The 18,704-nt window shown below is 33.0% G+C and overlaps 1 protein-coding gene and 1 long non-coding RNA gene across 2 annotated transcripts in view; one reads left to right on the forward strand and one right to left on the reverse strand.

Moving 5' to 3' along the window:
* The window catches only part of LOC107370846 (inactive dipeptidyl peptidase 10), a 36,996-nt gene that overhangs the window by 1,296 nt on the left and 16,996 nt on the right, over window positions 1-18,704 (forward strand). The window contains exons 2-7 of the mRNA XM_015938798.3: window positions 10,691-10,805; window positions 11,300-11,398; window positions 11,984-12,081; window positions 12,163-12,237; window positions 12,310-12,362; window positions 12,419-12,515. Of these exons, the coding sequence (XP_015794284.2) occupies window positions 10,691-10,805; window positions 11,300-11,398; window positions 11,984-12,081; window positions 12,163-12,237; window positions 12,310-12,362; window positions 12,419-12,515 (537 nt within the window). The remainder of the gene's footprint in view (window positions 1-10,690; window positions 10,806-11,299; window positions 11,399-11,983; window positions 12,082-12,162; window positions 12,238-12,309; window positions 12,363-12,418; window positions 12,516-18,704) is intronic.
* LOC107370903 (uncharacterized) lies at window positions 7,955-9,968 on the reverse strand. Its single transcript, XR_016198795.1, has 3 exons — window positions 9,637-9,968; window positions 9,161-9,476; window positions 7,955-8,778 (listed from the first exon to the last, which is right to left on the reverse strand). It is a non-coding gene; the product is annotated as an uncharacterized LOC107370903 (long non-coding RNA).

An 18,704-nucleotide genomic window follows, 5' to 3' on the forward strand; every position in this document is an offset into this window, starting at 1 on the left:
GACAATTGATATTCTGATGAGTGTTTTTTTTCTATTCTCAGATAATTTACATTTTCCATGTAAGAACAAGATTATTATCATTGATTTACACAACTTGTATTGAACAGAAAAAGGCAGATGAAAAGTAAAAGAAAAGAGTAAATTCATGTTAAAATTGAAACCTTTGCTCGGTGATTCTTTAACTTCTCGATTCTCTCTCACCTGAGATTTCAAAATTAAATTGAATCTTTTAACATAAATTGAATCAAGCAATGATTCTTTCATAAGCTCGACTCAGAAGCTTAATTGAGATTCAATTTTGGGTTGAATAAAAGTCCAATTATTGGTTGACTGTTCAACATTTTACAGTAAAAATTCAACTTTCATTAAATGCAGCTTTTCTCGTTAAACACAATTAAAGGCTCACAAAGATGTTAGCTCAGTGTTGAACACTAAAGCTCCTAAGTCAGGTTAAATAAGCTAAAAGCTGAGTTGACAGGAAAAGATTTACATAACAAAAAGAGGCTTCATAGGCTTCTTATAAAGCAAAGTTCAAGTCAACTTATGATAAGTTGACTAAAGTTAATTATAAATCAGTTTGAATTAGAATGAGAAAAAAATGGAAATGAAAACAAAAAATCAATATTAAAAGAAGAAGAAAAAGAAAACTTTATTTCAATATTTTTCAAATTCAGCTGGGATTGAGTTTTCTTTAGACTCTACTTTGCCAATGAATATTGATCAAGTTTTATTGATTATCATTTGCCAATTAAAATAATTGAAGTGAAAAAAAGTCATTTTCTTGAAGCATTTTATTGTTGTTTCCTTTGAATAATTAATCGACCAATATTGTGATTAAATGTTGCACTTTAATTTACTCTCTCCATGTAATTGCATTCCTCATCAATTATCCTTCATCATTTTCAATTTCAACAATTGTAGAACTGAGTGAATGGAGGCAAAATTGAATAAAAATCGAAGACTGGATTGTATTAAAATCTGAGGCCAGTAAATTGACAATCGATTGAAGTTCACTGGATGTTTGCCTTTAATCTCATTTCATTCCCTGTTCATCATCATGCTTCTCCTTTCTCTTTCTACACCTTTTTACTCATCATTTCCATGGAAATGAAGTTATGTTTATTTTCATTTTCCAGCAATAAAAGCTTGCTGTGAATACATTTACAGCTTTGATTGAACCTCATTTGACTGGCCTACAAATTATGCTAATAACAATTGAAATAATAACCAGAACAAATATCTAACCATTGAATGGGAAAATCAAAATTCCCAGTTGAATATTTTGTCGTTCAATATTGTACAGAAAAAACGTTAATCCTTTTCGCCCCTTTCAGTGTTTACCTTTTTTCAATTTCATTTGAAACTTTTTCTTTTCCATTTTCATTGTTCGATCGATTTCAGGGGAAATTTTCAAATTTTTGTTCCCTCATGCATTTGTTCCCTTATCGAACTGTATCGACTTTTTTCTCTCTGCTTTCCCTTTGTACGCTTTCATGTTTCATTCTGATAAATAATGAGTTTCCATGGATTCTGGTGAATGTTGTTATTTAACGTTGAATATATTTTCATCATTCACGGTGACAATTGGAGCCCTTCAAATGATCTTCATTACTTTTTATCCAATGGTTGGTGAAAAAATATTGCATTTTTTGGATCACCAAAAGTTCGGAATAACATTTATCATGATTGAGAGCAGAAAAGGAACATGAATGTTTACTTTTCCCTTGAAAAGTTATTTAATCATCGTCAACTTGTTATCATTACAAGTTTCCATCAATTGATTTTTCCCTTTGCTTCACCTAAACTCATGTCACGACTCATGTGGCCCTCGATAACTTGCATTTAGATTTATTGCCATTTTCAGTTATTTATCAATTTTGTCTGATTAAATTCTGACATTCTGATGATTCAATGTAGTATTGGTAAGGCTTGACCTGAAGAAAATTCAAATTCTGTTGAAACCTTGACTTGATTGGAAAAATATTATTCAGTAGATATTAGTTTTTAAATGATTGTGTATTTGAATTCAAGTTCATTCTGTTCAATGTGCAATGAAAACTTCTGTATCATGAAAAAGATGCTTTAGTTTTCTTGAGAGTTTGAATGGTGAAAGATTCTCAACTTGTTTCTCTCAAAGCTTGAAGTTGTGAATCAAAATGATCACCATGCAACAATAGTTATACTTGAACTTTTCTAGTCTTTTTGTTGTGGTTGCAGCTCATGTTTTACAAGTGAAATAAAATGGAAATTTGAATGAAATAAATTTCTGCTCATCCAAGGAAGTATCATTCTGAATGACAATAGTGAAGTGTCTTGTAATTTCATCGAGGTTAGCATCGATCAATAATAGTCGTTTAAACTTTCACATCTCAAGCAATAAAAGTTCATGAATATTGAAGTAAAACTATTAAACTTTTGGCGTGAAAAAACTCCCAACAAAATGAACAACTTTAAGCAAAGAAACTTTTAACCTTCATTCAACTTTTGACAAAAATTAAAATTTCAGCTTATAATGAAGCTCAAGCTTAGAGATTTTTAAATATCTGTAAAAATTGTCATAAAGTAATATTTTTGGAACAAAAAAGGTTCAGAAAACTTGACCTAATAACGAACTGACACATCTAAATAGGAATGTAGGAACTCGATGGATTCTGAAGAATCCAAGATGAATTATTAGGGGGTCTCACGCAAATCGAACCAAATTTGTTATTTCATTGAATTTGATCTGATTATCACATTGAGATGAATTTTGGTAATCATCAGCTTAAGTAATGCAAAAAATTTTCGCAATTAACAAAAATTAAATATCTTAATTAGTTTCAGAGATATTTAAATGAAACTAAAAAATGACAAAAATTTACAAGCCCCATTGAATAACATTGATTTTAATAAAAAATACAGTTCATGCATAGGGTCCCCCCTTTGACCATTTTTGAAAATACAGCTCGTTTTTCATTTTTATTTTTTGTCTTTTTTTGTTGAATTTGAATATCTCTAAAAATAATTAAGATATTTAATTTTTGTTAATTGCGAAAATTTTTTGCATTACTTAAGCTGATGATCACCAAAATTCATCTCAATGTGATAATCAGATCAAATTCAATGAAATAACAAATTTGGTTCGATTTGCGTGAGACCCCCTAATAGAAGATCAACTTTTTTATTATCTTTCCATTTCCATATTGAGATTTACAAATTAAATGGAAATTGTTGTCCATGTAACTTCATGATCGATTTATTGGAGAAACACTTTGACCAATGAGCAACATTTTATCAAGTAAAAGCTAATCTTTGATGAATCAAAAAATGAAATGACTTTTAATCAGCCGTAAACGTCTTAACCTTAATCGAACATGTGATTATTCTGATTAATTGGCATCTCGAACTGATCCATTTCCAAGCAGCTAAATTGGTCAAAACAATTTTCTCATGAATATCATGTCATCGCAAGATTATCATTCGCAATTTAACTTGAAACAGATTAATTAGGAAGGAAATTGTAACTTGATCGTTCAACTTTATACATTTATCTGTGTAAATTGTAATACATGCATCATCAGCATCAGCAGAATACGAATGTTTTTCTTTTTCCTCTCTTCCATTTCATGGTAAAGTCAGGGTTCTTTTCTTTTCTTAACCATAATGTTCTTTTTTTTCTTGTTCCCTGGTTATCAGTAAAAACTGAATAGTTAAAAGCAAGATAATCATAATCATTATTGATAAGTAATGTGATATACGATATTTATTCAGTTTGGGGTCATGGGAGTTCTGCTTGGAATTATAGTTTTATTCAATGGAAATAGGCAATTGGATGAAATGAGAACGGCAAAAGTGTATAGTAATGGTAATAAAGTTAGGTAAATAGAAAGATAAGAAAGAGAAAGAGATTTATATTAATAATGTTCATCTTTTTTTGCTGATCAAAAGTGCATCCAAAACTTTGATGTTTCCAGCAACAACAAACATTTATAAACATAAATACACTGACTAAATCCCATTTCAATGTTCATTTGAAAGTAGATTTTGAAATGAGGAAAAAAAGAGTTGAACATTTGTTTCCTGAATGACAACTTAATGTAAATATTGAGCCCTATTTTATTGAAAGTATTTATTTTGTGTTGAAAAGTTGTTTTTTGCAATCAAATTGATTTTTAATAGCTTTCCAAAGATCGACTCATGCAAATGCTAAGCCCAAGTTTGATTGGCTTCCAATCGGATTAAATGATTAAAGTGTTGAAAGAATCGGATAAATCAAACTTTAAAAAATCAATGAAAGAATTAATTTTGGGGAAAAAGTCAACTTCAAGAAATGGTTCATTGATGATCAAAGAGTAAAAAGTTCTGTTCAAAAAATTTCGAAAACGATATCAATTCTGAAAAATCTGTTGAACTCCATTCCTTCATTTGTAACAAAAAATATCCATAAACGGCTTTTAGAAGCTGGACCTTCGATTGTGAACACTTTCGGTATGCTTGGAAATCGTTTCTAAAGCTTTTCATGACTTGTTTCGATCTATAAAAGGCCAACCTCAAAAAAGAGGGAATTCAATCGATTTGTTCAGATAAAATGTGAAATGATAAAAGTTTGGCATTTTTGAAAATCCAAGAAGAAATCGGTGAAACAAGAAAATGGTGAAATCTTTTTGCATAGCAATTTAGTCGTTCGAATTGTTGAAATTGAATTTTGATTCGATTCTTATTGGAAGTCGATGTGTCTGCCTTTGCTTATTAAATTTAAATTTACATGAAAAGGATTCTTATTCGTCCATGAAAATGTTTCTTTAAATTTGATGAAATTCAGGGAAATTCCATTGAGACACATCAATTTTTGACCTTTCACATAAAGAGTCTCGAAAATGCTACTAGAATCATGTAATTTAATCAATTTTAAATTCTTATTTATTGCGATAACCTTTTGAATGATCGAGAAAACAAACTGTTGGTTGCCAATCAAGTGAATCCAACCTTGAAATGGACATTTAAACTCGCAATCAAAACCTTTTTTACCTGTTGTTGAATGGAGTGAGAAGCAAAAATCGATACTTTTCAATGATTAAACTGTCTCATCGCTTTTCATCAAACCAGTCTCTTCATTTTGATTAAACCCTAGATTGTAAAATTAGTCTCAACATTAAAGGCAAAATGTAATGAGCTTCATCTCTGTTTAGCCTGGTTATTTATCTGTAAACAAGTTTTACTTTTGCAGAGTTTTTATCAAATTACCAGCCATTTGTAATTGAAGCCACACAGTGAACCAAATGCATTTATTGTTACCATGAAAATTGAACCATCAATCAGGTCAACAGCAAGAAAAAAAGCAAGAAAAATGATGTAAACATGATTAACAAAAAGATGAAAATCACATTTGCCTTTTCATCATCACTCAACATCATCATTTTACTCAATCTTTTTCATTTCAATTTCATCAATTTTTTTGCTTCTTCAAAAGCAAAAAAGCTTTTCAAAACAAACAAACGTTGAGGATAAAAGTGAAAACAAGACAAAACAAATTATTAAATTGAACATTTCCCTTCAACTGTATTTACTCAATAATTGAACAAAGTTTATGGTTAAAGGGTAGAAAATTTAAAACTCTGAGTAGAGAAGAAAAAGTGTCCTCAGATGGTTTCATGAGAATACAAATCTCATGTGGAATGGTTCATTTTCCATGTAATAGTTAGTCTATGATTACATCAAGAGATGAAAATAAAGATGAAACTGGTCAAGAGGAAGGAAAAGTAAAACAATGAATGGTAAAATGGCATTTCATGAGCTGTGAAACTCTCGATACTCGAGAATTGTGAAGGATTCAACAGCATCCTAAAGGATTCTGAAGCATTCTTGTCGGTTAGAAGAAACAGAACTCTTACAAATCAGGGAGAAAAGAAGGAAAAAAACACGAAAAAGAACACATTCATTCCATCTTGTTTCATCTGTTTGTTGAGAAGACGAAGAAAAAAAAGTTCATTCAAAAGACTTTTCCATATTCTTGTTAATCTTGGTCTTCTCTTCTCGTCTCTTCATTTTTTCCTTCCGTTCCTTTCAACTTGTCTCATTCCCTCCCTGGACTACCTCCTTCAATCCATCATGTCCACGCCTTTGACTAGAAATACAATTCATTCTCATCATTTGAAGAAGAAAAAATTCCACTCTTCTCATCTTTACATTCATCTTCATCAAGAGCCTCTTCATCTTTCAATCCTTTTTTGTTTCTCTTTTTTCGCCTTCTTTTCCAAATTGTTGCCTTTCTATTGGTGCAACAAGACCATTGAATATACACTTGAAACGACGAAATGTTCAACTTGAATCTCGACAAATTTCTGATTCAATTGATTCGCTGGAAAAGTTCAACTTTGGTTAAAAAGAAAACCCAAAATTTTTCACTTTTCCAGTAATGAAAAACTCTAACCTTTAATGATCACTTGCAATCAACAATTTAAAAATAATCTTCTTAAAACTTTTCCTCTTCATTCTGATTATAAATTCATGTTGCTTTTAATTGCAAATCAGCTCAACAGCATTTTCCATTTGATAAAAACTGTGTTCATGGAAAGGCAAAATAATCTGGTTTTACAGGAAAAGTTGAATCAAAGATTAATCATGAACTTAAAAATGAGCTTGATATTGATTTGATAATCAATGCAGAAGATAAAAGTGTCGACTGTTTCGAGTTGAAACAAAAGTGAAATTGATTTGTAAATGAAAATCAATTTGCAAAACTGATTACAAAACAGCATTTTGATTGTAACCTAAACAAGGTCAATGAATGAATTATGAATGAAGAAGGAAAAAAAAGACTGGAAAAGAGAAAAAAAGAGCAAAATATTTTTCTATTAATATCTAGTAAAGAAATGCATTTGGTATGAGAAAATGCTTCTCAATTGAATAGACTGTACTTTTATAGAGAGAACAGGAACTCTGAAGAATCTAAAAGATTCCCAAATGTTCATCATAATCATCATGATTCTCATCTTGATAGTCTTTGTTATTGTTATTGTTCACTCCCAACAGAAGGTCATCAATAATATCGAAGAGGAAAATTTTGACGATCAACTAGAAAAGGATTTCCTCAAGTATTCAGGTTTACATCTCATCATGATCATCATCTTCTGATCATTCATCCAGAATTGTTATTCACATCACAAAGTCTCCACTGTCTTTTCCCTCTCATCAAGTAATCTATTATTCCTGAACAGTTTTTCAATATTAAAAATGTATTCATTTGGTTAAATCCTTTTTTTCCCTCATCTCATAACTATTATAATGACAACAAACTCTAATTCATTTCATCAAGCAAACACAATGAAAATGTTTCAATTTTCATTCTTTTTTCTCTCCTTCTCTTGTCACCAAATTTGTTTTATTACAATCATTTCAATCTACCATTTCAGCTTTTCTCAGCATTTTCATTTCCATCTACATGGCGAAGGATTTTCAATCTTTTAGCTTTTTGTGAATCTCGGAGTGAAGTGTAGCGAGCTTTCAAGTAAATTGTTTTTAAATTCAATCTTGTCCGACTGCAATTGTTAACATTAGTAGTCGTTAGTCTTGGGTACATTTGGTTTTGAGTTTAAGGTTTGACAGTCACTTTTGAGCTTTCCTTTGGCTTTGAATTCATGATTTGCGAATTTCATTTCAATTTATTTTTTCTCTCAGAAACGAGACTGTTTTTTTTGCCTGCTTTCAATCATTCATGACAACATGGAATTTTCACTTCATCATTTTGGACGGACTTTTGTCTGGATTCTCCTCTCATTATTTCACGATTATCTGGGATTCAATATTGGCCTGATTAAATATCACCAATGTTTCCTCGATAAATCAATGTCAACATTTTTTGACTCTCCATTTCACGTTCATCAATCAATCGATTTACCATTTCGACTTATAATTGTGCTTGTTTTTTGTTCGCAACTTTTACTTTCTCTTGTTCACTTCATTTCACTTGATTCAATTCAACTGAATTTGCTTTATTCATCAATCTTGTTCCATGACAAAGATGAAGCCAAATTAGGGATCAAAACGATCGATTGTTTCCATGATAAACATATACAAGTAAATTTTAATCCAAGATAGATTTATCCATCCAAAATCAACAATTTACTCTGGCTTTTCTTTCACTTCCCAATTGTGCCATTTTTGCTCTTATTAATTGCTTTTTTGCCATTTCCTCTACTCGATTCTATTAATATTCAATTGAAGTGATTATTTGTAATTAACAGTGATAATTGGTTGAGGTTATCAAGGTTCAAGATGATTGTAACTTTAAGCATTGACTTCGATCAGCAAAAATGATGAATGCTGAGAATGATCATTTTGAGCTGCTTCCAATTTCACTGTAAATCAAATCAATGTGACTATTGATTGAAATTTCATTCCATGTCAGCATTTAAGGATATTGATTAATATTAATTAAAATTTAATTTGGAAAGGTTGACTTTGCCATGTTTCTTGTTCAACGGAAATTGAAATTTTCGTCATTAACAATAATTAACTTTCAACGTTTTTGTTTGTCGCTGTATTTCATCCATTCTTTGTTTCTTTCTTTGCCAAGGAATTGCCAGTTGATGAATTCAAGTCAAGTTACGATTAATTAAGATTGAAAACAATTTGTAGCCTGCAAGAATCTCGAGAATAAAAGTATTGATTAAATGGTCCAAGGGAAACATTTCAGATCCAGTCAAGTTACCAATTATCAATCTATTTCGTCTTTTTTTGGCCTCTCTCCTTGGTCCTATTGTTTCATATGCTTTCATTGAAAATATAAACTGAAAAGATCTGTCAAACAAGTGACAAATAAAAATCCTCATTAATGACTTAATCATAATAATGGATGAAAAAAGGGTTTCATTTCAAGCTTTTTTTGTTGCTTCTTCTCCTGTTCACCATTCATCAGTCCTTTTCAGTTGAGTTGACAAACATTGAAACATGCTCATATTGGAGGTTAGCTTTTGCATAGATTAAAGATATCAATGTGACAACATTTGATTAATATGGTGAAGGAAGAGGAAAAAATTATCAGGATAAAAAACGTTCAACGTTTGATTGGGAAAATTCATGTCATTTAAATGTGAGTTGATCTGTTCTCTCAGCCATAACTATATTCAATCATCATTGATAAATCAATTTCAGGATCAATTTTAATCACGATAATCCATACATGTTGACTTTTTTATGCCTCTCATGGTTCCAGTCAAATTATTGTTTCCACTCAGCAACCAGCAATTTTGATGATCCAAGGATGCACAAAGTTGTTGGACTTCAAAATTGATTAATCGACTTGGTTTATAAATAGACCAGTGGTAGCAGAAATGCAATTTGAACAGTCCAGCCAGTCCAATCAGTCAATTCAATAATTAGAGATAGACAGGATTAGAACTGAGGCAAAAGGATCACCTTGTAAATTAGCGGGATTACCATCCAAAAACCAAACTGCTTAACTTTCAACGAGTGAATGGATAAACATAGCTTAAATACTGCTTGTAAAATGTCCAACAGTTGACCAAACGTCGACACAAATTGATCAGTCGAGGGATAAAACAGCATAAAGGAAAATGAAGAGACATTAAAATTGAGAAAAAAAGTGACAAACAAAAGCCTGTTTAATCATGAAAGGTGTGACACATTAATACTTACAGGATAATGTCTGTCCATTGCCATTGATTAGAGATGGTTTTCCAGTTTTAATTAAAAACAACAGCAATCACCAAACATTATGGTAGAGGCGGTTAAACATGTTTGCAGAAGCTGTGAGCTCCAATTGAATGAAGCTCATCAGGTTAACCTTTAGACAACATTTTTGCTCAAATTATCTGTAAAAGTGTGAACAGCACAGATTAACAAATATAACAGTTAAATATAAACAGTATAATTAACATAATTAACAGAGAGCAATATAATTAAGAGATTTTTACAGCTTCATTAACTAGCAAAAAGCCATCACTTGAAACAAAGGGTTTATGTAACACATGTGATTAACAATGACGCGAAAAAGCAAACGCGCGTTATTCAAGCTGATTGTTGAATTGTGATAAATATTTTTAATTTAATTGTGACGAAGATAAACTCAAAGCTATTCAATTTTATTTAATTCATAAACGTTGGATACAAGACTAAAACAACTGACAAGCAAGGTTAGACTGTTGAACTGAAAGACCAATTTTTTGCTGGATTACTGAACGAGTTGCCAAGAATTAACAAATTACTTACTCCTGAGGGTGACTACTGATGATGATGATTTTCATCTTACATTTATTGGAGTTGTGACAAATTTTAAGTGTAAAACTCTGAGAATAGCCAAAAGTGAAGACTCAAAGTCAATTGTTATGTGTAAAGCAAGTGATATTTAACGAAGCCAAATGTCAATTAAACCTAAAATTTTACAGATTAACAGATTAACATGTGAACATGAAAGTGAACAACAGTTTAAAGGCAGAAACAATAAAATTCAGTTTGATTCAAACAATCATTTACTCAACCCAAACACACAATCATTGTCTAACCCTGAAGAACCCAATTAACCTAAAAGAACACCTGAAAAACTCTTGAATAAAAACCTTTATTTCTATTGCAATTGTTCGCCTGTTCAACAATCACAATTGGTGTACTAATCATCTGTTGTCTTCTTCTCTCTGTCATCATCCTATTATTATACATTAACCCATGGATGGAACGTAATTCAAACCTTAAGGAATTGGTTGTTGTTGTTGTTGATGAACGCAATTGGAAAGGCATTGGTATATCATTGGTAGTGATTGTAACAATATTTTCCTTCATTGGACTCGCCATTTTCATTTTAACTCCAAGTAAGTTAATCAGTTTACCTGTTGCTAATCAATTGTTGGTTTAACTTGAAAGTCAAACAAAAATGAGCCTAAAGAAGAAAATGTTTAATTTAATTATAAATTGCTCTTCTTCTTCTTGCTACTTCAAACTAAATGTAGCAACTTGGAGTGTTTACTTGTTGATTAATATCTCTTTTCAACTGTTCAACTTATTCACTTTAAGGTCAATTATAAACAATATTGAACCAGTTTTTGTGACAAGATAATAACTCGATTGTCAAACCAAATGTCCTCAAGTTCAACCAGCTTTTATAGTCCAATATTATTAGTAATAATGGTTAATCGAGATGGACATTTCCTATTCCTCAAAAACTCATTTCTTCTTTTTACTCGCCTTTTCTATTTTTCATGTTTCATGTCAACTTTTTGCAATAATTGTTTACTTGGGATTCATTGATGATCAACTAACTTGCGTGCCAAACGATAATCTTCATGGAAAAACCTAAATTGTTCAGAGACTAGTGATGAAGATTGGGGTCGATTCCGGATAAACCTGACAGACCTGATAGGTCCGCATCTAAAGCCTAATCATGTAAAATGTTCATGGATAACAGGTAATGACACGCACTAATCCAGAAGAAAAATATAGTCGAATGTAAACTCGAAAATTGAACTCAAAAATTGAAATCAAGGCTCAAAATAGAAACAAATAAAATCGAAATTTAAAACAGGTTCAAGTAGCAATCGAAATGTGAAAAATGTCTAAATATAGAATCTGAAGAGGAAATGAAAATTCATGAATTGAAAGTAATGAAATTTTTGAACTTGAAATTGTATTCGAAAGGAATCTAAAATAATCATTTTTTCAATCAGATTTTTTTGTCTCGAGATAATTAATTTGGGTTCAACTTACAGTAAATTATTCAATAGTCCCTCAACCTCTTTGTTTACATTTTAACATGAATGGTTAACAAGTGAATCTTTGATGATTTCATCAAGATTTTAACAATTAAAGGAAATTTAACCTAATTTTAAGTGCAAGTGAATATTTTAAACTATGGGTTCAGTTTTCATTTCACGTTCAACAGTATTAATTTTATGCTGGATTAAAGTTAATCTTGATGCTGTTCAATCAACTGATTAATGTTTTGAATATCTTTTTTCCTTTTTCTTTTTCTTCTGCCTTATTTAATCAACAGCCAGTGAATTAATTTATCAAGACTCTGAAGGTTCCATTGTGATTTATGATGCTTCTCAAAATATTTCAACTCTCACTTTATTACCAAGCTCAAAGATTGTAAGTTAAATAATGCAATTTTTATATTGAAATTGACTATTTATCACACTCACACATTTCATTACACTTTTCATCAAACAGAGTCAATACAACGTCCATAGATTTATATTATCACCTGATCGAAGATATTTGCTTCTTGAAATTGATCAACCTGAGGTGAGTGATTAATTTTCTTGTAACCAAATCATCGTTTTAGAAGTAAATTCAATCTATTTTCTCCTGTTTCAGATTAATAATTCTTCCAGCAAAGTAAATTATAAAATTTACAATATAAATTCAAAGTAAGTTTCAATGCATCGTTTATCGTTGAACTAAAAGTTGTTTCGTCTTTTAATAGAAAGTTAATACCTTTAGAGGAAATCATTCAACCCTTTATTCAAAGTAAACCTTTGATAATTCAGTATGCAAGTTGGTCAAAAATTGGAAACGCATATGTAAGTATTTTGTAACACCTTTTATTATTTAAAATCAAATTTAAATGAACAAATTGAACTAACGAAAAGGCTATCCATTGAAAGGGTGCAAAAGTTGATTTGTCATTCATGCTTCGTGTTTAGGTTGAACTATGGGTCCGCCACAAACATCTCAGTCTGTATTTTTTGCATACATTTTTGTCTGCAGGTATCAAGTCCATTTTCACAGAAAAAAATCTTGAATGAAGGGGAAACACATTAATTGTCTTTCAAATTTACTGCCAATTATAAGCACAAATGGCGCATGCTGAAAAAACATTGAAATTTCAGGCATTGGCTGTTTTTACCTAAACACATATATTTATATTTTTTGGTTGTTTTTGTAACTCTTTCATTTGTGCTGCATCTTTCAGTATCAAAAGTAATCAAAGTTGCCTTTAATAACTAATTACCGATGAGATCTCAAGATTCATATATAGAGATGTTGAGCGGACTTTTCATCCCCTGTATACCAGCTGAAAATGCCTTGATAATTACTGGTATATGTTAGATGAAAACATAAGCGTAGTACGACTCGTTTACCAAAAGCTATGATGTAAAATCAACTGAAAACTCCTAACGTATCCTCTGTTATCAAAATTTTCCAGTTGCTTTTTAACCTCTGTTAGTTGTGATCTGAGATCACAGTAGCCCTTTAACGTATTGGATCTGAGATCCAAATTTCCAGTTGCTTTTTTAACCTCTGTTAGTTGTGATCTGAGATCACAGTAGCCCTTTAACGTATTGGATCTGAGATCCAAATTTCCATTTGCTTTATAATCTCTATTAGTTGTGATCTGAGATCACAGTAGCCCTTTAACGTATTGGATCTGAGATCCAAATTTCCATTTGCTTTTTTAACCTCTGTTAGTTGTGATCTGAGATCACAGTAGCCCTTTAACGCATTGGATCTGAGATCCAAATTTCCAGTTGCTTTTTTAACCTCTGTTAGTTGTGATCTGAGATCACAGTAGCCCTTTAACGTATTGGATCTGAGATCCAAATTTCCATTTGCTTTTTTAACCTCTGTTAGTTGTGATCTGAGATCACAGTAGCCCTTTAACGCATTGGATCTGAGATCCAAATTTCCAGTTGCTTTTTAACCTCTGTTAGTTGTGATCTGAGATCACAGTAGCCCTTTAACGTATTGGATCTGAGATCCAAATTTCCAGTTGCTTTTTAACCTCTGTTAGTTGTGATCTGAAATCACAGTAGCCCTTTAACGTATTGGATCTGAGATCCAAATTTCCATTTGCTTTATAATCTCTATTAGTTGTGATCTGAGATCACAGTAACCCTTTAACGCATTGGATCTGAGATCCAAATTTCTATTTGCTTTGCTAACCTCTGTTAGTTGTGATCTGAAATCACAGTAGCCCTTTAACGTATTGGATCTGAGATCCAAATTTCCATTTGCTTTTTTAACCTCTGTTAGTTGTGATCTGAGATCACAGTAGCCCTCCAACGCATTGGATCTGAGATCCAAATTTCGATTTGCTTTTTTAACCTCTGTTAGTTGTGATCTGAAATCACAGTAGCCCTTTAACGTATTGGATCTGAGATCCAAATTTCGATTTGCTTTTTTAACCTCTGTTAGTTGTGATCTGAAATCACAGTAGCCCTTTAACGTATTGGATCTGAGATCCAAATTTCCATTTGCTTTTTTAACCTCTGTTAGTTGTGATCTGAGATCACAGTAGCCCTTTAACGCATTGGATCTGAGATCCAAGTTTCCAGTTGCTTTTTAACCTCTGTTAGTTGTGATCTGAGATCACAGTAGCCCTTTAACGTATTGGATCTGAGATCAAAATTTCCATTTGCTTTTTTAACCTCTGTTAGTTGTGATCTGAGATCACAGTAGCCCTTTAACGCATTGGATCTGAGATCCAAATTTCCAGTTGCTTTTTAACCTCTGTTAGTTGTGATCTGAGATCACAGTAGCCCTTTAACGTATTGGATCTGAGATCCAAATTTCCAGTTGCTTTTTAACCTCTGTTAGTTGTGATCTGAAATCACAGTAGCCCTTTAACGTATTGGATCTGAGATCCAAATTTCCATTTGCTTTATAATCTCTATTAGTTGTGATCTGAGATCACAGTAACCCTTTAACGCATTGGATCTGAGATCCAAATTTCCATTTGCTTTTTTAACCTCTGTTAGTTGTGATCTGAAATCACAGTAGCCCTTTAACGTATTGGATCTGAGATCCAAATTTCCATTTGCTTTTTTAACCTCTGTTAGTTGTGATCTGAGATCACAGTAGCCCTTTAACGCATTGGATCTGAGATCCAAGTTTCCAGTTGCTTTTTAACCTCTGTTAGTTGTGATCTGAAATCACAGTAGCCCTTTAACGTATTGGATCTGAGATCCAAATTTCCATTTGCTTTTTTAACCTCTGTTAGTTGTGATCTGAGATCACAGTAGCCCTTTAACGCATTGGATCTGAGATCCAAATTTCCATTTGCTTTTTAACCTCTGTTAGTTGTGATCTGAGATCACAGTAGCCCTCCAACGCATTGGATCTGAGATCCAAATTTCCATTTGCTTTTTTAACCTCTGTTAGTTGTGATCTGAGATCACAGTAGCCCTTTAACGCATTGGATCTGAGATCCAAGTTTCCAGTTGCTTTTTAACCTCTGTTAGTTGTAATCTGAGATCACAGTAGCCCTTTAACGTATTGGATCTGAGATCCAAATTTCCATTTGCTTTTTTAACCTCTGTTAGTTGTGATCTGAGATCACAGTAGCCCTTTAACGCATTGGATCTGAGATCCAAATTTCCATTTGCTTTTTAACCTCTGTTAGTTGTGATCTGAGATCACAGTAGCCCTCCAACGCATTGGATCTGAGATCCAAATTTCCATTTGCTTTTTTAACCTCTGTTAGTTGTGATCTGAGATCACAGTAGCCCTTTAACGCATTGGATCTGAGATCCAAATTTCCATTTGCTTTTTAACCTCTGTTAGTTGTGATCTGAGATCACAGTAGCCCTTTAACGCATTGGATCTGAGATCCAAGTTTCCAGTTGCTTTTTAACCTCTGTTAGTTGTGATCTGAGATCACAGTAGCCCTTTAACGTATTGGATCTGAGATCCAAATTTCCATTTGCTTTTTTAACCTCTGTTAGTTGTGATCTGAGATCACAGTAGCCCTTTAACGCATTGGATCTGAGATCCAAATTTCCATTTGCTTTTTAACCTCTGTTAGTTGTGATCTGAGATCACAGTAGCCCTCCAACGCATTGGATCTGAGATCCAAATTTCGATTTGCTTTTTTAACCTCTGTTAGTTGTGATCTGAGATCACAGTAGCCCTTTAACGCATTGGATCTGAGATCCAAATTTCCAGTTGCTTTTTAACCTCTGTTAGTTGTGATCTGAGATCACAGTAGCCCTTTAACGTATTGGATCTGAGATCCAAATTTCCAGTTGCTTTTTAACCTCTGTTAGTTGTGATCTGAAATCACAGTAGCCCTTTAACGTATTGGATCTGAGATCCAAATTTCCATTTGCTTTTTTAACCTCTGTTAGTTGTGATCTGAGATCACAGTAGCCCTTTAACGCATTGGATCTGAGATCCAAATTTCCATTTGCTTTTTAACCTCTGTTAGTTGTGATCTGAGATCACAGTAGCCCTCCAACGCATTGGATCTGAGATCCAAATTTCGATTTGCTTTTTTAACCTCTGTTAGTTGTGATCTGAAATCACAGTAGCCCTTTAACGTATTGGATCTGAGATCCAAATTTCCATTTGCTTTTTTAACCTCTGTTAGTTGTGATCTGAGATCACAGTAGCCCTTTAACGCATTGGATCTGAGATCCAAGTTTCCAGTTGCTTTTTAACCTCTGTTAGTTGTGATCTGAGATCACAGTAGCCCTTTAACGTATTGGATCTGAGATCAAAATTTCCATTTGCTTTTTTAACCTCTGTTAGTTGTGATCTGAGATCACAGTAGCCCTTTAACGCATTGGATCTGAGATCCAAATTTCCAGTTGCTTTTTAACCTCTGTTAGTTGTGATCTGAGATCACAGTAGCCCTTTAACGTATTGGATCTGAGATCCAAATTTCCATTTGCTTTTTAACCTCTGTTAGTTGTGATCTGAGATCACAGTAGCCCTCCAACGCATTGGATCTGAGATCCAAATTTCGATTTGCTTTTTTAACCTCTGTTAGTTGTGATCTGAAATCACAGTAGCCCTTTAACGTATTGGATCTGAGATCCAAATTTCCATTTGCTTTTTTAACCTCTGTTAGTTGTGATCTGAGATCACAGTAGCCCTTTAACGCATTGGATCTGAGATCCAAGTTTCCAGTTGCTTTTTAACCTCTGTTAGTTGTGATCTGAGATCACAGTAGCCCTTTAACGTATTGGATCTGAGATCAAAATTTCCATTTGCTTTTTAACCTCTGTTAGTTGTGATCTGAGATCACAGTAGCCCTTTAACGCATTGGATCTGAGATCCAAATTTCCAGTTGCTTTTTAACCTCTGTTAGTTGTGATCTGAGATCACAGTAGCCCTTTAACGTATTGGATCTGAGATCCAAATTTCCAGTTGCTTTTTAACCTCTGTTAGTTGTGATCTGAAATCACAGTAGCCCTTTAACGTATTGGATCTGAGATCCAAATTTCCATTTGCTTTATAATCTCTATTAGTTGTGATCTGAGATCACAGTAACCCTTTAACGCATTGGATCTGAGATCCAAATTTCGATTTGCTTTTTTAACCTCTGTTAGTTGTTATCTGAAATCACAGTAGCCCTTTAACGTATTGGATCTGAGATCCAAATTTCCATTTGCTTTTTTAACCTCTGTTAGTTGTGATCTGAGATCACAGTAGCCCTTTAACGCATTGGATCTGAGATCCAAGTTTCCAGTTGCTTTTTAACCTCTGTTAGTTGTGATCTGAGATCACAGTAGCCCTTTAACGTATTGGATCTGAGATCAAAATTTCCATTTGCTTTTTTAACCTCTGTTAGTTGTGATCTGAGATCACAGTAGCCCTTTAACGCATTGGATCTGAGATCCAAATTTCCAGTTGCTTTTTAACCTCTGTTAGTTGTGATCTGAGATCACAGTAGCCCTTTAACGTATTGGATCTGAGATCAAAATTTCCATTTGCTTTTTTAACCTCTGTTAGTTGTGATCTGAGATCACAGTAGCCCTTTAACGCATTGGATCTGAGATCCAAGTTTCCAGTTGCTTTTTAACCTCTGTTAGTTGTAATCTGAGATCACAGTAGCCCTTTAACGTATTGGATCTGAGATCCAAATTTCCATTTGCTTTTTTAACCTCTGTTAGTTGTGATCTGAGATCACAGTAGCCCTTTAACGCATTGGATCTGAGATCCAAATTTCCATTTGCTTTTTAACCTCTGTTAGTTGTGATCTGAGATCACAGTAGCCCTCCAACGCATTGGATCTGAGATCCAAATTTCCATTTGCTTTTTTAACCTCTGTTAGTTGTGATCTGAGATCACAGTAGCCCTTTAACGCATTGGATCTGAGATCCAAGTTTCCAGTTGCTTTTTAACCTCTGTTAGTTGTGATCTGAGATCACAGTAGCCCTTTAACGTATTGGAGCTGAGATCCAAATTTCCATTTGCTTTTTTAACCTCTGTTAGTTGTGATCTGAGATCACAGTAGCCCTTTAACGCATTGGATCTGAGATCCAAATTTCCATTTGCTTTTTAACCTCTGTTAGTTGTGATCTGAGATCACAGTAGCCCTCCAACGCATTGGATCTGAGATCCAAATTTCCATTTGCTTTTTTAACCTCTGTTAGTTGTGATCTGAGATCACAGTAGCCCTTTAACGCATTGGATCTGAGATCCAAATTTCCATTTGCTTTTTAACCTCTGTTAGTTGTGATCTGAGATCACAGTAGCCCTTTAACGCATTGGATCTGAGATCCAAGTTTCCAGTTGCTTTTTAACCTCTGTTAGTTGTGATCTGAGATCACAGTAGCCCTTTAACGTATTGGATCTGAGATCCAAATTTCCATTTGCTTTTTTAACCTCTGTTAGTTGTGATCTGAGATCACAGTAGCCCTTTAACGCATTGGATCTGAGATCCAAATTTCCATTTGCTTTTTAACCTCTGTTAGTTGTGATCTGAGATCACAGTAGCCCTCCAACGCATTGGATCTGAGATCCAAATTTCGATTTGCTTTTTT

The sequence above is a fragment of the Tetranychus urticae genome, chromosome 2, assembly GCF_039701765.1.
Source record: "Tetranychus urticae isolate SD_2017Ah chromosome 2, NJAU_TeUrti_SD_1.0, whole genome shotgun sequence".
NCBI lineage: Eukaryota > Metazoa > Arthropoda > Arachnida > Trombidiformes > Tetranychidae > Tetranychus > Tetranychus urticae.